The sequence below is a fragment of the Pocillopora damicornis genome, chromosome 5 (genome assembly GCF_964200805.1).
Source record: "Pocillopora damicornis chromosome 5, jaPocDami1.2, whole genome shotgun sequence".
NCBI classification, from domain to species: Eukaryota; Metazoa; Cnidaria; class Anthozoa; order Scleractinia; family Pocilloporidae; genus Pocillopora; species Pocillopora damicornis.
Genome location: NC_142674.1, coordinates 5,261,636 through 5,277,102, shown reverse-complemented (window position 1 = coordinate 5,277,102; position 15,467 = coordinate 5,261,636). Strand labels below are relative to the sequence as shown.

Sequence of the window (15,467 nt, the reverse complement as noted above, 5' to 3'; positions counted from 1 at the left end):
AAAATCTTGAGACTGTGACGACATTAAAGAAAACATGTTAAACTCACTGTTAACGAAAGCCCACATTAAGTCTCGGCGACCACATCTCCACCACTGTTTGACGCGAGAACACACAAAATTTGGAACCTTTGGCTCGATTACCAAGAGAAGTTTTGATAGTGATTAATTTTACAAACAAAATTTAAAAAAATATATTAAAGCTACTTTAGAAGTTATTTTGAAGTACCAAAGCTTTAGGATTTAATGGGTCAAAATTCATTTTTTAAAATTACGATAACGCAATTTTCGAAGGCGTTCAAAGTGTCGTATCACGGTTAGCGCGTAAGAATGGGTCCTAGTTCTTTCGCGCATGTTCAAATCTCAATTATACCGCCACATACGAATGGAGTAAGAAATTCGCTTTATTTTGGTATGTAATTCGTCTAGTTTGCGACCGATTTAGATGGGACAAATGGCCGCTCAAGTTGGAGTACTCTCACTGGTTTTGCTCCTGGTCTTCTGCGGATCCGTAAAAGCTTTGGGAGAAGGATCAGAGGGTCCAAAAACAGAATATTTCGGCCATTCGTTACCTTCGTTTACATGCAGTATTAGCAAGTAAGTAGTTTCATGAATAATAATAATAATAATAATAATTATAATGATAACAACTATAAAAAGAAATAGAAAAGTAAATCTAACCTACTTATGATAAACAAATATATAAATACATGAGTTAAGAATATCATATTAGGCACTATTAAAAACATATGAATCTCCTTCGAAGTCCATATCTATTGCTAAAAATAATAATTATAATATTAATTATAAAAAATAAATTTAAAATATTTTAAAAGTTATAAAATACATATAGATCTTCTATATGTGAATTCTAATGAAATGTTTGTGAAATCAAAATATTCTAATGGATAGATAAAGTATAAAGAATAATAATAAAGATCCTATTCTATCACATGTATATATGTATATATAAATGTGGGGGTAGAGTCTACCTTGGCATAAACTGCTCAATACTGTGGTAGCAGAGCTGAGTATATCTAAGTGAAAGAATCAAAGAGGACGCATCGATTCTCCGTTACTCTGAGTTTCGCGCCTAAGCCTAAGCCTAAGCGCTCGTCAGCCAATTACAAAGGGGCGAATTTCATAAGGTGACACGTGACCAGTCCTCGTCATCGCCAGAATAACAGGTAATTTAGTATTAGGTACAGATACGCTACTTTTGGTAAACATCGCTCTTCTTGTAGCTCGTCACGCACAGGTAAACATCGCGGGCTCTAATGGCTGTAGCTCCTAAATGGAGAATGTCGGAAGAAAATGATGTTTTATCAACATTTACCGCACATTCCTGGTATCAACGTAAAACTCTTTGAGCCGGTCAGCATACGAATTCTCTAACAAAGAATAAAGCTTTTTTGTTTTTGCTTTTGAGTAGCGCTATTCTTAAGAGTTTACTTATATTATGCAAACAGATTAAAGGTAATCTTCCTGGCTGAATTCTGACAGAAATTCTTCTACTGTTTTCAGGTAATGAAAGAACATGAAGAAACGAAGAAGAAGAAGTCTCCAAACGAGCGCAGTTGTTATTGAGAGAGGAGACAGCCGCACTTCTCCTGATGGATGTAAGAGTGGTGAATTTGTGATGTTGAGCACGACAACTAATTAACTAAAGCGTGATAAAGTGCGTCTTGATTGAGTGTCGCGAAACCAAAACCGAAGTATTACAACAACCAATCAGAAGAAGGATAATATTTTAAGAGCCAATGAGAACTCAGAGTAAAAACTACCAAATTGTCTAATGCGCAGGAAAATGCGGGCGACCAGGTCGTGATTTATTTTATTTTTGCATGTGATTGGTCGTGGAAGTAACGCGAGTTTTCTGCACCAATAACATTGTGAAGTAAAGCAAAAACAATGTAATTTCAGACTACTTCGATACTCAATAGAAAAATTGCTCTATACAAGGCTACATGAGTTCGAAGATGTCTGCTGTTTTCCGTTTATAACGACTTTGTAGAGGAAGCCTTTTGATAAACTATCGTACGCGCTTCCTTTATCCTACACAATTGATGCAGATAACTAGCACGATTGGGTGTTAATTTCATTCTTGGGATTCATCAGCCTGCAGTGCAGACATCTTATCGTAGAGAGCGTGTTAGCACTACAAGGGATGGTCCTCCGGGCAGTCACGTTTGATTATCATCATTGTTCCTTCCTTTCCATGCTGCCTTGTTTGCTATAGAATTGGAATCGAAATAGAAGGGAGGGGATGGATAATTGCCACCTTCCCCCCCCCTCCGATTTCCTATTGCCAACCGCCGGTATGAAGAGTTTTCTATCCTCGAGCTTTAAAACATCAAAATTTAAACTGGGGACAATTTTCTAAAATCATACTCGCCTGAGTTAATAAAGGGCCTTTTTGGACACTGTATCAATGGAGTCATGTTTGAAATCAGTAGTTTTGCTCACTACAGTAGATAGAGCGAAGAAAATTGTTCACATTCCTCTTTTCCCCGAGTGACGAAACACAATAAAAGATTAAAGCAATAAGCAGCCGCTGCAAGGACGAGACCACTGACACTGGAGTATGCCAGACAAATTCTTTATTAATTTTTAGATTTTTTTATTCAGGGAAGGGGGAGATGGAAGAGGGGTCCCTGATCCACTTTTACGCACTATTTTAGAGAAAAAAAAAACCATCGCGTCTCGTACGCTTCAAACAGCGATTCACGCGTCACGACAACTCCAAATCCCTCTTCTTGTGTGCAAGGTTTTAAGAAAATCTTGAGGTTGTGACCACATTAAAGAAAAAATTCACGAGTTACGTATATTTCAGGAGGTAAGTCACGCTTCACGCTGGCTCATAAATTTACGAGTCACGCTCGCCTTTCTTTAAAATTTACGCGTGAAATTATTATTTTGGCCTTATCACAAGTCTACCCTGTGTATAAAGGGGATAAGTTTCTGAAGAAGCCCTGGTGCTGCGTCAGTGGGGCTGTGTAACAAGATAATGTTATTTTATCAACTGAGTTGATAATAGAAATTGGCCACTGTAAAGAGTTTTTAAGCTGACGTTTCGAGCGTTTCGCCCATTCGCTCCGACTTAAGACTGAACTTCGGAAATTTAGCTTAGAAAGCCTTAAGCCTGTGTATGGTCGCCCCCTACCGAAAAACAAACAAACGAAAACAAAACAAAGCAAAATAAGAATCAGGAAATAGGCCTTCAAGATAAGGATGGTAAACTGCTTTGCCCAGGTTTCAATTTTTCTTTCATTCGCTTGTTGAAGAGAGTAAATTGTGGGCAATGGCTTTCGAATCACAGCAATTATTTGCACAAATTCCTTTTTTTAACTCAATTCATGAGAACCTGCTAACTTCCACTGACTTCCTTATCTTCAACGGAATGTTTGCTTTAGTCTAGAGAAGGTCAGCGGCGTTAAGATGACGTGACACGAGTTAGCGCTGTCACAAAATACCTTCGCATCACAGTCGAACCTTTCCTAGCAACCACTTCTCAGTGGTGGCAATTTTTTTACTATGTTAGGGGCCTTTCATAAGCGATAACTTCTTTCATGCGATCACCTTTGTAACAATATACCTGTCAACTTTCGCGAAGTCTAGGTCGTGACATTTTACCTTCAGAATATGTCGCATAGTACCATATGATACCGAAAACTTGCTTCCATTTTCAAAGGCGTTCCGAAGAGATCCGAAGCAACGTCTTTTTCAGTTTCTCTATTTTGAACACAGATACTCGTGAGTCAGCATTCTAAATAAACTCAAGAAGGTTCAAGTTTATTGTATTCCTAAACTATTACTGATGCAAATGTTTTAAATCCAGGGCCCAGTTGTGTAAAGGGCGGATAATGATATGCAATGGATAAATCGCTCTCCAACGGATAAGTGATAGAAAAACGTATAGCGTTATCCACCAGATAGAGATTTATCCAGTGAATAGCATAATCCGAGCTTCAAAAAACCAGGGCTACATGTGCGCCGTAAGAGATGGTAAACACATCCAGTCATTCGCGAAATTCCAACTAAAAACATTCATTTTTAAATCGTCCTCTTTGGTGTTGCCGTCCTAACTGCTAAAGGTCCCTATTTTATTTGTTGGGAAGAAAACGGAGTTTTATCAGCCACTGACGTCGCCATCGCCTCTCAAATGCACGCTGCCTCAAATCCCAAGCGGTGACCCCAGCAGCCTCCGATGCCTTAGGGGTGGATAATCTCTCACTCGCTAGCGTTCGCCACATCCAATGTTGACCAACAGCAACAAATCCGGAAACCTATTAAGATAAAGCCTAAAAGGGTGAGTAAAGTACTAAATGTTGTTTGTATAGAGTTTGAAGCTGCTTTCGAAACAGAACCGTAGTTAGAGGAAGCCAGCATCCGACAACGGACGATGAACTGCACAAATTGTACTTGTAAAGGGCTTGCCTGTTAAGAGAAATGACAACTGGAAACACCTCTACGTTCACAAGCTGATAAACGGCTGCAAGGAGACGGAAAATAGTTCAAAGTTTGCCATTTGCCATTATCACCATGCTACCAAGGTTAAAAGATGCTATGTGGGAATGTGAGAAAACAGTAATCTCTAACTCAGTTGCCTACGCCATATTCAATCTTGACATACTTACCAACAGCGAAAACTCCGCAGACCTATTAAGATAAAGACTAAAAGGGTGAGTATAGCACTAAATGTTGTTTATAAAGGGTTTGAAGCTGCTTTCAAAACACAACCATAGTTAGAGGAAGCCAGCATCCGACAACGCACGATGAACTGCACAAATTGTACTTGTAAAGGGCTATCCTGTTAAGAGAAGTAAAAACTGGAAACACTTCTGCGTTCACAAGCTGATAAACGGCTGAAATGAGAAGGAAATAGTTCAAATTTTGCCATACCATATTTTCAAGATTAAAAGATGTTACAAGGGAATCTGAGAGAACATAGCATTTAAAGTTTACCCAGCAATAATTTTAGCAATAAGCAACTTTAATTTACAATTGCTAAGCACGTTGCAGAATTCGAGTCAGTCTAAAGAAGTCAACGACTGAGTTGATTTAAAGTGAGTACCTGTAGTTAACAATTTAGATTTCCGATCTGAAAGTCTATCTTGTTTACATTTTGCAACAGACGATTCAGATCTCTTAACAAAGCTCTGAATTGTGGATATAAGTAATGCACATTTAGGATTTCTGACTGCAGCATTAAATCCGAAATGTACATCTTTGGTGGAAAACACATCTCGGAGAGTTAACTATCTGCAATACGGATCAGCAGTTTTCAACTGGTCTGACGGCGGTAAGACTGGGGCTTATGGTGAATATAGCCCCATTCTCTTTCGTCCACACCGAAACACCCGATGAAAGGGAATAAAATGAACACTGTCGAAGACGATTTCAAAAGTGGAGTCTTGAAAACGCCAAAGTTCTTTTGTGGACAGGTGAAAACGGATGCTTCTCAAAATGGTGACGTGAAAAACATCACTCTGTCGCTTTCATCAGTGTGATAATGTAAATCTTAGTTCTGGTTTGTCACCGGGATTACTTTAGTTTTGGTCTTTCGAAAGTAAATTGAAAACTTGTTTGAGACCGATTGTACAAAATTTGGAAAAGAAGCATCTACCACAACAGTTTCAGTGACAAGGCACTGACGGAGACAAACAGCACTAAATATGCCGGATAAAAAGGAAATAAACTGTGCGTATGATATTGATGCTAATCAAGAGAAATGAAGAAAACGGAACTAAATTGGAAGGTATATCCGAGCTCAAGTGCGCCCTCCTTTTTTCTAAAAACCCTATTTTACCGACACGTTCTCTGATATTTAAGGCTCACCTAGGCAGCTGGACTTGCTAGTCATTCCTGTTTTTCCAAATGTTTGTTTTCTTCCTGGACACTTCTTGCATGAACTTTGACCTTGTTCGTCCTGATAGGTGTCTGAAGGACAACGCTCACATAAACTACCAGGAACAAAATGGAACCCTGGCAAACAACCTGCAGAAAGGAGAAAGAACTCAGCTTAGAGACGGATCAATATTTTCAACTGGTCAACTCTCCATGGGTCAACTACAAATAAAATCCATACGTATAACTTACCGCATTTACTACTTGACACATTGACTGAGCCCACGGTGCAACAGGGCGGCGGTATATTCCCACCACAGCAGGATCGCTTCTCTGATATGGTGGATGTATTGTACGTAGTATGAGTGCCATTTTGGGATATACTCGGAGTCTTGCTGTCGATAAATCCCTTATAACTTGCCGTCAGGGTACTTATACAATCTACAATCTTTGTTGAAATTTGACCATCTGCTACATTTGTTGATGCAGTGAATATCATCGGTATTGTAAAAAATATACTTTTCACTCCCTGTGGAGAGCTGAGTATATCTTTCCTGGTGACCACGACACCACTGCACTTTGGGTTAAATGAGAGAAGGCTGGGCATATGTTGAAAAAGAGAAGAAAACTGCACTTTGGTATTTGTTATGGTGCTATTTGTGAGTCCTCCGTCAATCTGATAGTGAAATGTAATGTCAACTTCGTAACATCTCATGATGTCGTAGTTAGCGATCAGCGAAGCTTCTGAAATCAAAAAAAAAATATTAATACGAAATGGTTCATTTATACTCATGGTCTAAACGAGTAAGGGACTGGGTACAAACGCTTTTAAAACTCCATCCTGCACATGTAGGTTGGGTGACGATTCCCACCTTACTGGGAAGTTTTCAATTGAATTTCAAAAAACCCAAAACCAAAGCAATCGCTGCAATCAATCAGAAAAAAAAGGTTTACATCATCATTTGCTAAATGCTTGAAGCGCGGGAAAACGTGAATGACCAAGTCGCAATCGTTTTTAGTTTTGCATCTGATTGGTCGAGAGGATGACGTTAGATTTCTGGACCAATCACGAAGTAAAGTGTTGTAAAACCAAAGCGATCCCGGATTACTTTTGATACTCAATTGACTATTGTTCTATGTGAAATATATTTACAGATAAATTTTGGTTTTATCATCTGGATTGATAATGTAAATTGGCCACCGTAGAGAGTTTCAAAGCTGACGTTTCGGGCGTTAGCCTTTCGCCACTCGCTCTGATGAACGTCAGCTTTGAATCTCTTTACGTTGGTCAATTTGCATTATCAACTCAGTTTATGAAACTGAAATTATCTTTTTATACTCCCCCACCGACGCAGCACCACCTAATTGAAAGTCAATAGTGGACCTCAAAGAGTCACTCAAAGAAGAAATTTTATTGCAGGCGTATCCTTCTAACCAAACAAAGCTCTCTTTTAATGATTTTCGAAAGTGTACTGTGGCTCCGTATTAGGTCAATAACACTCGAATTTAGAAAATGCTGTTTCAGATGAATATATGTTCCATACGGTGAATTTTGCTTTTGAGACCTTGCATTTGAAAAAATCTGCTCGCCTAATTTCTTTGATCTCCATCGCGTCCATCACTTCCTCATTCCATGCAATGCCTGGTTACCTTTACAATCGTGCGTTGTCGTGCGATCGGCTTGTTAATTAGTGACGTCAGAAATTAATCTATTGCTATATTTAGTACGACAGCGACATTTTTATTCTAACAAAAAGCGACGGCGACATTTGTCCCTAACCAAACAGGCGACGGTACTGTTGGAAAACAATCAGGCGACAATCAATGAATTTATGTCCCTGTTTACAATCGAGCGCATCGACATGGCAATGCCAGGGTAGTATTCGACTAGATCTAGAAAAGCTAACAATTTAAAAATAGGTTATAGCGAGTTTACGCAAAATTTGGCTAAAGGCATCACCGGCTTGTTTTCCTGTTTTCCATAGCTGTGCGACGCACGAATGATGGAACGAAAGGCGCCATCAGCGCTGGGATACGTACAAATGTAAGCGGAAAATTTCGCCAGGAAGGTGCTCTTGAAAGGACGGGGTTCCAGAAGGGCTTCTAAATTAGGTCAGGCTTTTATTTAAACCTGGCATTGAGCTTAAAACTCAAAAGCCAAACGCTGACTACACTGAATTGTTTAATTTGTCTTCCTTCCTAGCATATTTTGATGCAATTAAGAAGGTGCCTTCTTAACATGTAAATTTGTCTCTCAAAATGTTTTTGATGCTAAGGAATCATGTTATCTATGCTGATCTCGAAACGTAAAAACAACTTCTTGATAGCTTCAACGAAACCTTATTGCGTTTAGATAGCATTATAGCCCCCCATTGTCTCGCCCGTCTCGGATGATAAAATATTTTTCAGCTACACTGTACAGTTCTCGTAATCAAACAGTTAAAAAATTTAAAAAATGCTACACTGAACTAAATAACGACATTGCCAAACACTAATGGTCGGTACAATCCGTAAGGAGAGACGTTAATTTACATGCGTTTCCGCTATGTTCCATCGACACGGCTTTTTAAAATTTAGACATACAATGAATGTCACTTCTAGAGTATTCATTGCTTTGTTTTTAGTCTCTAAAATTAACGCTTACCCAACCCGTCAATTCAGACAGGCGGCTCTATTGAATTCTAGCATGTTATGTAAGATTTACCGAGTTTGCGAAAACCGCATCGTCGCGTTTGTACCAAAATAATAAAATTGCTATTGTCACTGGCAAATTTTTAAGAGTAAAAATAAATCGAACAAAATTTTGTGTATTGTTACGTAAGGTGAACGAAGTTCAACAACGTAATTACAGGCATGAGACACTGAAATTTCACAATATACTTCCGCTACAAAAGTTTGTCGATAATAGTATTAATTACGATTTTTTTGCAAGAAGAGTGCTATAACAACTAACTTATCCATCAGCAAATAACGAATGAAATTTCTGGCATAACTTTTTTGGCAAGCATTTCTCGATACGTGCTTGAACACAATTCTTTGTTTACATCAAGCGCATGAAGTCACTCCTGAATTAAGGAAGCCCGCAGGGATGCAAGGAATCAGAGCGGCTTTCGAACACAGAAACAATCATTCGCTCCCCGTATCATTTATTACCAATCTTACACAGGCTTTTTCATATCAAGAACCAATACAGAGTAATGCAAAACTACAGAAGTAACAACAAACAGCGATAACGTTCGCGAATGCTATCGCAGCAATACGTATTCACGCGAAGTAGTTCGTTTGCCGATGTATGACTATTGGAAATAACAACCATAAAGATCTTTGGTAACAGTTGAGCAATGTAGTTATTTCTTCTATGATAAGCCAATCTCCCATGGCGGGGGGATTTATCGGTCGGACAATATCAAATACTCATGTTCGTAAAAGCACATTAATAAAATCTTACTGACCTGATGTAGATGGTGTTTGAATAAAGAACATAAACAAAGTTGAAGACAACACAAATATTCTTTTATCGTACATCCTCTGTATCCTGGTCAGCCGATTTGGAGAGCGTTTAAAATATTTAAGTTCCGACCCTCCTCTCTTGCAAACGTTCTATAAATTATCTTGCGGGTTATTTCATCTATATATCTACTTCCTTTTCGGGTCCAGTCTCTTCACTTTTCTTTGTTTCCTTGATGTGCCATCCGCTCCAATACTTTTCACTTCTCTGATTGGCTTGTGACCATTTTTTCATTTTTTTTTTAAACTTCGCTTTGCTGAGTCTTTGTAAGGCTTGTCGTCGAACCCAATCCTTCCTTGGTCAATTTCTTAGACACATAAATTATCTCTAATTCTTTTTGACACTTTTGATGTTTGACGTCGGAACTGGAACTGAATTTAGCAAGTGCTCTTTCAGATGAATACGTGTTCCATACAGTGAATTTTGCTTTTGAAACCTTTCAGTTGAAAAAATTTGTTCGCCTAATTTCTTTGATCTCTATTGCGTCCATCACTTCCTCATTCCATGCAATGCATGGTTACCTTTACAATCGTGCGTTGTCGTGCGACCGGCTTGTCAATCAATGACGTCAGAAATTAATCTATTGCTAAATTTAGTACGACAGCGACATTTTTATTCTAACAAAAAGCGACAGCGACAGCGACATTTGTCTTTAACCAAATAGGCCACGGGAGTGTTTGTAAACAATTAGGCGACATCAAAAACCTCCTTCGAAGGCCTAATTAATGCAACAATTAATGAATTTATGTCCCTGTTTAGAATTGAGGGCATCAAAGAGGCAATGCTAGGGTAGTAGCTATTTTCCATGGCTGTATGACGCACAAATGATGGAACGAAAGGCGCCATCAGCGCTCGGATACGTACAAATGTAAGCGGAAAATTTCGCCAGGAAGACGCACTTGAAAGCATAAAGTTTTGTAGGGACTTGTAAATTAGGTCCGGCTTTTATTTAAGCCCGGCGTTGAACTTAAAACTCAAAAGCCAAAAGCTGACTGCATTGAATTCTTTAGTCTTTCTTCCTTCCTAGCATATTTTGATGCAATTAAGAAGGTGCCTTCTCAACATGTAAATTTGTCTCTCAAAATGTCTGTGATGCTAAGGTCTAAGGAGTCGTGTTATCTTTGCAAGTGTCGAAATGTAAAAACAGCTTATTGATAGCTTTAACGAAACTCTATTACTTTAAGATAACATTATAACCACCCGTTGTCTCGCCGTCTCGGATGATCGCGGATTCTTAATTGACTCTGCGCAAAGGATGAGATCCAAAGTCTCTCTTACCTGCAGTCGATTTACTTGGTATAACGAAGAAGAAGAAGACGAAGACGATTAAAGTTAAAAATCGCATCAAAACTCCTTTCGAAATCATCATCCTTGCAGTGGTTTTTAGTTCAGTAAACAACAATTTCACAAGTTGAGGCACATCAATTAGCCAGAAATGACCTCTAGGTCTTTCCTTAAAAAGGAATGGGGTTGACTCCTAGCGACTTAAGCAGCACAAAAGAATCTTAGGCTCAAGCAAACTTAAACATACAAATATTACTGGAGCATGCCAGAACAATTTCTTTTTAAATCTAAATTTTTTTGTTTAGGAATGTGTTCATAGAGAGTGGCTGACACAACACCACTTACTGGAAAGTCAATGTCGGACCGTAATCAATCACTCCAAGTAGAAATTTTATTACAGACCTGTCCTTCAAACTAAACAAAGCTCTCTTTCAAGCGACTTTTTCGAAAGTGTACTGTGTCCTCGTATTAGGTCAATAACACTCGAATTTAGCAAACGCTCTTTCAAATGAATGAATGTTCCATACGGTGGATTTTGCTTTTTGAAACCTTGCTGTTGAAAAAAGTTCCTCAGTTCGTCATTTCCTGCAATGCACGGTTACCTTTACAACTCTATTCCTAGTGACGACTACAAGTAATTCGATTAGGAAGAGGGAATATTTTTTGACCAGTCAATGCGTTGATTGTCTAATAAAAATGTAAAATGGCGCAATCGGATGTTTGCGCCTAATATTGGTATGAAAATATTAGATAGAAATTCAGCTTGTGTAAGACTGTTGTAGCAAATAATAAAAAGTATCAATGTGTAAACTAGCCAAGTTGATTTGCTACATGTTGTTGTTAGGGTTTAAACAGATTTAAAACTAGGATATTTAGTCCCCCAAAGACACTGAAAAATATAATTGCGACACATTGCAAAACGGCTGCCTGTTAGATTCTGGATTACTTAGTCAACAAGAATTCCACAAGTTTCTAACTTATGTGTGATCGGCTTGTCAACAGGTGACGGCTTTTATTCAAACCTGGCCTTGAACTTAAAACTCGAAAGCCAAACGGCGCTGACTACATTGGATTCTTTAGTTTGTCTTCCTTCCCAGCATATTTTTGATGCAATTAAGAGGGTGCCTTGTCAACATGTAAAATTTATGTAAAAGATAACACATAAAGTGTCTCTTACCTGCTGTCGATTGGCTTGATATAACAAAGAAAAAGACGAATACATTTAAAATCAGCATCAAAGTTCCTTCCGTACACATCATCTTTGCAGTGGTTTTTAGTTTAGAAAACAACACTTCCACATATTTAAGATTATCACCTAGCCGGAAATGACCTTTAGGTCTCTCCTTGAAAAGGAATGAGGTCGACTCATAACTGCTTGAACAATGAAACAGATCTTAAACAAATCTGAAACAAATCTGAACCCTTTAACTCCCATGAGTGACCAAGACAGAATTTCTCCTTACAATATCAATGCAATATTAACTAGATAAGTGATGAGAATAAAGAAAAATATCAATTTGGGAATAATTAGTTGATCCAATACTAAATTCTTTGAACTGACATTACAAGACTGCAAGGAGAATTACAAATTTGATCTGGGAGTTACAGGGTTAAGCGCACGCAAACCTAAACTACCACTAACAATGGAGCATGCCAGAAGAGTTTTTTTTTTTTCTTAATTTTTTATTTAGGAAAGGGTGTGGGAAGGGGTGGATAAGGGGGTTCCTGATCCACTTTTACGCACTATTTTGGACAAAAATTATCGCGTCTTGTTTACTTCAAACAGCGATTCACGCGTCACGAAAACTCTAAATCCCTCTTCTTGTGTGCAAGATTTCGGGAAAATCTTGAGGCTGTGACGACATTAAAGAAAACATGTTAAACTCACCGTTAACAAAAGCCCATATTAAGTCTCGGCGACCACATTTCCACCACTGTCTGACGCAAGAACACACAAAATTTGGAACCTTTGGCTCGATTACCAGGAGAAGTTTTGATAGTGATTAATTTTACCAACAAATTAAAAAATATATATTAAAGCTACTTTAGAAGTTATTTTGAAGTACCAAAGCTTTAGGATTTAATGGGTCAAAATTCATTTTTTAAAATTACGATAACGCAATTTTCGAAGGCGTTCAAAGTGTCGTATCACGGTTAGCGCGTAAGAATGGGTCCTAGTTCTTTCGTGCATGTTCAAATCTCAATTATACCGCCACATATGAATGGAGTAAGAAATTCGCTTTATTTTGGTATATAATTCATCTAGTTTGCGACCGATTTAGATGGGACAAATGGCCGCTCAAGTTGGAGTACTCTCACTGGTTTTGCTCCCGGTCTTCTGCGGATCCGTAAAAACTTTGGGAGAAGGATCAGAGGGTCCAAAAAGAGGATATTCCGGCCATTCGTTACCTTCGTTTACATGCAGTATTAGCAAGTAAGAAGTCTCATAAATAATAATAATAATAACAATAATAATAATAATAATAATAATAATAACAACTATAAAAAGAAATAGAAAAGTAAATCTTATCTACTTATGATAAACAAATATATAAATACATGAGATAAGAATATCATATTAGGCACTATTAAAAACATGAATCTCATTCGAGGTCCATATCTATTGCTAAAAATAATAATAATAATTATAAAAAATAAATTTAAAATGTTTTAAAAGTTATAAAATGATGTATATAGATCTACTATATGTGAATTCTAATTAAATTTTGTGAAATCAAAATATTCTAATGGATAGATAAAGTATAAAGAATAATGATAAAGATCCTATTCTATCATATATATATATATATATATATGTGTATATATATATAAAAGTGCTCAATACTGTGGTAGCAGAGCTGAGCATATATAAGTGAAAGGATCAAAGAGGACGCATCGATTCCCTGTTACTCTGAGTTTCGCGCCTAAGCCTAAGCCTAAGCGCTCGTCAGCCAATTACAAAGGGGCGAGTTTCATAAGGTGACACGTGACCAGTCCTCGTCATCGCCAGAATAACAGGTAATTTAGTATTAACAACTAAGTTGAAAACGTAAATTTGCCACCGTAAAGACTTTAAAGGCTGACGTTTCGAGCGTTGGCGCACAATCGCTTTGACGAATATAAAGTTATAGTTTCAAAATCCTTGTTGAGGACTGAGGTTAACAAGTTTGCCACAGATTGTTGGTGAGAACTGTATAGACTCTCTGTATTGCTAACAGTGAAGCCAGATACGCTACTTTCGGTAAACATCGCTCTTCTCGTAGCTCGTCACACACAGGTAAACATCGCGGGCTCTAATGGCTGTAGCTCCAAAATGGAGAATGTCGGGAGAAAATGATGTTTTATCAACATTTACCGCACATTCCTGATATCAACGTAAAACTCTTTTAGCCGGTCAGCATACGAATTCTCTAACAAAGAATAAAGCTTTTTTGTTTTTGCTTTTGAGTAGCGCCATTCTAAAGAGTTTACTTATATTACGCAAACAGATTAAAGGTAATCTTCCTGGCTAAATTCTGACAGAAATTCTTCTACTGTTTTCAGGTAATGAAAGAACACGAAGAAACGAAAGAAGTCTCCAAACGAGCGCAGTTGTTATTGAGAGAGGAGACAGCCGCACTTCTCCTGATGGATGTAAGAGTGGTGAATTTGTGATGTTGAGCACGACAACTAATTAACTAAAGCGTGATAAAGCGCGTCTTGATTGAGTGTCGCGAAACCAAAACCGAAGTCATTACAACAGCCAATCAGAAGAAGGATAATATTTTAAGAGCCAATGAGAACTCAGAGTAAAAACTACCAAATTGTCTAAAGCGCGGGAAAATGCGGGCGACCAGGTCGTGATTTGTTTTATTTTTGCATCTGATTGGTCGTGGAAGTAACGCGAGTTTTCTGCACCAATAACAGTGTGAAGTAAAGCAAAAACAATGTTATTTCAGACTACTTCGATACTCAATAGAAAAATTGCTCTATACAAGGCTACATGAGTTCGAAGATGTCTGCTGTTTTCCGTTTATAACGACTTTGTAGAGGAAGCCTTTTGATAAACTATCGTACGCGCTTCCTTTATCCTACACAATTGATGCAGATAACTAGCACGATTGGGTTTATTTTTATTCTTGGGATTCATCAGCCTGCAGTGCAGACATCTTATAGTAGGGAGCGTGTTAGCGCTACAAGGGATGGTCCTCCGGGCAGTCACGTTTGATTATCATCATTGTTCCTTCCTTTCCATGCTGCCTTGTTTGATATAGAATTGGAATCGAAATAGAGGGGAGGGGATGGGTAATTACCACCCTCCCCCCCCTCCGATTTCCTATCGCCAACCGCCGGTATGAAGAGTTTTCTATCCTCGAGCTTTAAAACATCAAAATTTAAACTAGGGACAATTTTCTAAAATCATACTCGCCTGAGTTAATAAAGGGCCTTTTTGGACACTATCAATGGAGTCATATTTGAAATCAGTAGTTTTGCTCACTACAGTAGATAGAGCGAAGAAAATTGTTCACATTCCTCTTTTCTCCGAGTGAAGAAACAAAATAAAAGATTAAAGCAATAAGCAGCCGCTGCAAGGACGAAACCACCGACACTGGAGCATGCCAGACAAGTTCTTTATTAATTTTTAGATTTTTTTATTCAGGGAAGGGGGAGATGGAAGAGGGGTTCCTGATCCACTTTTACGCACTATTTTAGAAAAAAAACTATCGCGTCTCGTACACTTCAAACGGCGATTCACGCATCACGACAACTCCAAATCCCTCTTCTTGTGTGCAAGGTTTTAAGAAAATCTTAAGGTTGTGATCGCATTAAAGAAAAAATTCACGGGTTACGT

The 15,467-nt window shown here is 38.1% G+C and overlaps 1 protein-coding gene across 3 annotated transcripts; it reads right to left on the bottom strand.

The window, feature by feature from the left end:
* Positions 1-3,768: 3,768 nt before the first annotated feature.
* Positions 3,769-11,976, bottom strand: LOC149044825 (uncharacterized). 3 transcript variants are annotated; one of them, XM_089207183.1, is made up of 3 exons: positions 11,814-11,976; positions 6,097-6,588; positions 3,769-5,994 (listed from the first exon to the last, which is right to left on the bottom strand). In XM_089207183.1, exons 1-3 carry the CDS (start codon positions 11,893-11,895, stop codon positions 5,825-5,827), a joined length of 744 nt encoding a protein of 247 aa, XP_089063309.1. In that variant the 5' UTR covers positions 11,896-11,976; the 3' UTR covers positions 3,769-5,824. The 3 variants fall into 3 exon arrangements, with proteins under 3 accessions (XP_089063309.1, XP_089063308.1, XP_089063310.1); XM_089207182.1 differs by lacking the exon at positions 11,814-11,976 and adding an exon at positions 10,631-10,841 and having other exon boundaries at positions 5,710-5,994; XM_089207184.1 differs by lacking the exon at positions 11,814-11,976 and adding an exon at positions 9,297-9,478 and having other exon boundaries at positions 5,710-5,994.
* Between the last annotated feature and the right edge of the window lie 3,491 nt (positions 11,977-15,467).